We start from the raw sequence: 4,798 nt of genomic DNA, 5'->3' as shown, positions 1-4,798 counted from the left end.
CAGTGGACAAGTCCAGCTGTGCTCATGGTTGACACGTCTGCTTTCCTGTTACCCACTGGCAGACGTGAGTACTTGAAACAGATTGTGTGCCTCACAAAGCTGAGACATTCACTGTCTGCCTCCTTCTTTACTTTCTGGGTTTGCTGACCCTTGAGTTAAACTGTTCCTTCCCTTGATCTAACTTTTAGGTTGACCATACATCTGAGAAAGAGCTGGATCAGCATGTAAACAATCCGCACACATGGACCTTTATAAAGAACCATTTATTCATCTATTGACTTTCATTCATTATTTTCAGTCATCACATGTTTTCCTCTCTCTACATCACAAAGGAAATTACAAAAGACTTTGTAGAATTAGTAGTCAATTGCATGAGTAGCTTACTCCATTCGTAATACATTAGTGAGTACCTGGTAGGGATGTTTTGGTTTGATTTTTTTTTTTATTGGATAGGAATATTTTTGAAATTGTAAATTTCCTTTGGGTCAAATCAGGACAGGGTACGAAATGGGGCTGAGAGATGGAGCTGTGAGTCCAGCTCACCACTGTTGAACTTTCTTCTCCGATATGAGCTGTCCATGAGGTCCATCAGCATCCAGGGGCAAAAGGGCCAAGTACACCGGGGTCTCTGCTCCTTCTTCTGGACTTTTGGGGGCGTTGGGTCCTGCCATGTCGGTTCTAACCCAGCCTGGGCAGCAGGCATTCAGGAGGATTTTGTCTCCTTTCCTCTGCTCACTCAGGTTCCTGGCCTGGATTCTCGACAGGACTGTGACGCCAATCTTTGAAACTCCGTATGCGGTGCTGGGCCAGCCCTCTTTCTGGTGCACTCTCTTCTTCGTATCTTCCACAAACTTGTTCATGAGCCCCACCAGCTCCTCCTCCGTGATGGTCTCGCTGCGGAACTTCTGCTGCAGCTCTGGGCTGCAGTTTTTAAGGGCTCTGAGACTCTCCATGCTAGACACATTCACCACTCTGCCTAAAATACACCACAATCATTATGTAGAAAGACCTAATGATTTCAATCATTAGGCCACCCCCTTTAATCTTTCTAAATGTGGCTGCTTCAATTCACAACTGCAAAGACATAAGAATGCGTGGTATATTTATATACCATGGAATATTACTCCACAATCAAAAGGAATGAAATAATGTCTTCTGCAGCAACTTGGATGGAATAGGAGGCCATTATTCTAAGTGAAGTAACGTAGGAAAAAAGAACCAAATACAATATGTTCTCACTTATAAGTGGGAGCTAAGCAGTGGGTATGCGTTGTCATGCAGAGTGACTTAGTGGATATTGGAGACTCTGAAGAGGGGTAATAGGGACTGTGAGATGGAAAATTACTCACTGAGTACAATATACACTAGTCAGGTTAATGGTATGTTATAAGCCTATACTGCTCCACTGTGCATGAGCCAAGTAATAAAAAACGACTATTACTCCCTAAATCTACTTTTTTTTTTTTTTTTAAAAAGTGGCTACATGTCTAAATTGCTGTGTATTTAATGGGTGGGTTCATGTCCTGTCCCATTACTTGGGGTGAGTACTACAGCAGTTTACAATGCAACACATATGGCAGTCATGGCCAGAATAGGGAGCATGCTGAAGGGGAGTTAACATGGGCCTGGGGCTAGGCAGCGGCAGATCATGCACATCCCTCTAAACCATGCTATGGGCTTGGACTTTGTTCTGGAAGGATTTGGGGGAGGGGAGTGACACAGCAGGCAGGATCCTGGGAAAGGAAAAGATCCAAGAAAGGAGAGGCCCTAGGAGGGTTTGCAGTTGTCCAGGATGACAGCTGAGGGCCTATTGTTGAGCTGGCATGAGGTGAATTCAGGATAAACTCTGTGGGCACAACTGCTAGGCCCTGGTCAGTGGTGATATGGGGGCAGAGCATGGTGACCTGCAGGATCCTCATGGGTGGACAGTGGGGTCAGTGTCCAAGATGTTTTGGGGAGAAGTATGAGCATCCTCTGGAAATGTCTGTTGTATTATAGAGTGGGAGGGGGCCGCTCTGGGAGTGTTCTAGGCAGGTGAGACAGTTTAGAAGGGCCTGGAGGATTGGTGGTAGTGAAGGCTCCACCAGCCTGAATAAGATCAGTCTGATGGAGCAGAGAGAGGGCGCAGGATGAAATCCTACTGCACTGCAACGTGTGAGGGGCACAGAGCAAATAAGCAGCCTGTCTGAGGAGACACTGGGCTAAGACCTGAAGGATAAGAAAGAGCCAGGTGAGCAAAGACCAACGGGACAGAGAGCACCGAGAGCCACCGGAGAAGCGAGGACAAAGTCCTGAAGCAAAACTGTGCCTGGCAGGGCAGAGACAAAGCAAGGAGGCAGGTGCACCCGCAGCATGGGGAGTCAGCAGGGGCTGGATCCCGGGGCGCAGACGAGGTGTGCTGTTCCCATCACACTCACCTTGGGGTTTTATTAGAGGGAGTAACTCTGTGCAGACATCTCGGGTACCAAAAAAGTTTGTTTTCATGGTCACTTCTGCTTGAATATGGAAGGGTGTGGGATCAGCAGCTTTTAGGGGAGAAAGAGAACAGAGTTAAAGGACAGTAGCCATGGAGTGACATCTCATAGAATGATACAAAAAAAAGTGCCTTTGAATCCTTGCGAACTGCACCACTAGAGTCTCCCTCTAGCTACAGTATTGTTCCCCTGTCAATTTCCTGGTTTGGTAACTTTCCACACAGTGTTTTTGAATGATGGTACCACAGGGGGAAGGTGGATGAAGGGTTCACACACTGGATCTCAGTGTATTCATTTTTTGCAATTTCTTGTTTATCTCAAAATCAGTTAAAACTTCACCCAACTTCCGTAAAGTTTAATCTCAGCAAAACTTTGGAAAATCTGGAAAAGATCCCCAGGAGTCCCAGCCAAGGAATCACCAAGTTCCCTTTGGCTGGAAGTCCCTCCCTCTCCCTGAGAACTCTGCCTCTCTGGGCCCTGCCCTCCCTCTGCTCCTGGGAGTCTGTTCAGTCCCTCCAAGCGGGAGGGGTCGCAAGGTTTCTCCCACGGGGCAGGAGGCTCTCCCGGAGGTCACCTCCCCTCTGAGCACACCAACTCCTTACTCTTGAAGGCGATGCCCGCATTGTTGACCAGCACGTCGAGGCCCCCATACTCGCTGCGCAGGAAGTCGCGCAGGGCGCGGATACTCTGCAGGTCGTCGATGTCCAGCTGGTGGAAGCGCGGGCTCAGGCCCTCCGCCTGCAGCTGCTGCACAGCCGCCTGGCCCCGCGCTGCGTCCCGCGCCGTGAGCACCACGTCCCCTGAGAACTGGCGGCACAGGTCGCGAGCTATGGCAAAACCGATGCCCTTGTTGGCGCCGGTCACCAGCACCACGCGGCTGCAGGACGACATGGCCCGGGGGGGCGCGCGGGGCACCTGTGTGGAGAAGGGATCAGGCCGAGGTGCTGGAGCAGCGCGGCTCGTGGGAGCGTCTGTGCGAGTGTGGAGGATGCCAGGTGCGCTCAGGTAAGACAAGCTCCAGGAGCCCATGGCTGGCGCGCAGGTGCAGGAACCGCCCCCGCCAGGGAGGGGCTTGCGGGACCTGCCCTAACCTCCCCAGAGCAGAGGATGCTAAACAGAGCTCTGTGGCAGGGCTTTGCAAAACCGCAGGCAGAAGACCATGGCTGATCCGTGCCCCTGGCTGCCCGTCTGACAGTGATAAAGAATTTCTGTTGATCTCGTGCCTAGATCTGAATTCACCCCTAATCCCTGGTTCTCTGGTTTTTAAGGGTTTTTCTTCGTGTTCCTGCAACCATTCAACCATTCATAGTTGTGCTTGAAGAAATGTGGCATTTGTATGGACTTTTTTTGTTTGTTTCTTTCTGGTGTTCTAAAAAAATACATGGCTGGAACTGAAATCTTTGGAACTAGAGTTGTGGAACAATTAGGAAGGAAATGACAAGCTGATTTCTCCCCTTAGTATATGAAAGCAAAGCTGCTGGTTTGTCCTTGGGCAGGTTTTCCTATAACGTGGGAAACACTTACTAACTCATCACGGGGTTACCTCTCTGGACACTTGTGAGGCCATCGTCTTACCTGTATCTGGGTCCTGCAGTGTACAGGTGACAGGGGGCTTCCCTGACTTATTTTACACTCAAAATCACACATCAAGATGCATCTTCTATTCCCATTTGACAATGAAGAAATGGGTCCAGCCTCAGAAAGTTTGTAAATTAGTTCAATGATGGGAAATGAGTTTCCTTCCTTACTATTTAAAACAAGAGAGTAGAGGGTTATAAGGTCAAGTTTCATTTCTGTGTTTTCCATAGGTGGCCAGTAGCCATGTGGCCATTTAAATACAAATTTAAATCAACCCAAATTAATGCATTTAAAATTTCAGTTCTTTAGTTCCACTGGCCGCCTTCAGGTGCTCACTATTCATGTGTGTTAGTGGTCACTGTACTGGGCAGTGCAGATACAGGATGTTTCTATCATTGCGGAACGTTCTCTTGGGCACCATGAGTTTAAGTAGAATCCAATTATGTTGCGATTTCAAGGTAGGTTTCCAGTCAGTTGCTTTAGAAAAGTTAATAATTGGAGAAAGAACTTTGCTTATTTTCAACTGTAATTTTTATTGAGATAATTGTAGATTCACATGCAGTTAGAAGACAAGTAGAGATTCCTTCCTTACACTTCACCCAGTTTCCCTCAATGGTAACATTTTGCAAAACTATAGTACAGTATCACAAATAGGATACTGACAACAAAACAATCCACAAATAATATTCAGATTTCCTCATTTTTATTTGTACTTCTTTGTGTATTTGTTCTATTAAATGTTATTG

The 4,798-nt window shown here is 47.6% G+C and overlaps 1 protein-coding gene across 1 annotated transcript; it reads right to left on the bottom strand.

The window, feature by feature from the left end:
• Positions 1–539: 539 nt before the first annotated feature.
• LOC105806875 (carbonyl reductase [NADPH] 1-like) lies at positions 540–3,365 on the bottom strand. The gene is made up of 3 exons (XM_012640084.1): positions 3,077–3,365; positions 2,418–2,525; positions 540–976 (listed from the first exon to the last, which is right to left on the bottom strand). The coding sequence occupies exons 1-3, from the start codon at positions 3,363–3,365 to the stop codon at positions 540–542; spliced, it is 834 nt and encodes a 277-aa protein (XP_012495538.1).
• Positions 3,366–4,798: the final 1,433 nt, after the last annotated feature.

The sequence above is a fragment of the Propithecus coquereli genome, unplaced genomic scaffold (assembly GCF_000956105.1).
Source record: "Propithecus coquereli isolate 6110/MARCELLA unplaced genomic scaffold, Pcoq_1.0 Scaffold148, whole genome shotgun sequence".
Taxonomy (NCBI): domain Eukaryota; kingdom Metazoa; phylum Chordata; class Mammalia; order Primates; family Indriidae; genus Propithecus; species Propithecus coquereli.
The sequence above is the reverse complement of the archived record's forward strand: the minus strand, read 5'-3'. Positions and strand labels throughout refer to the sequence as shown.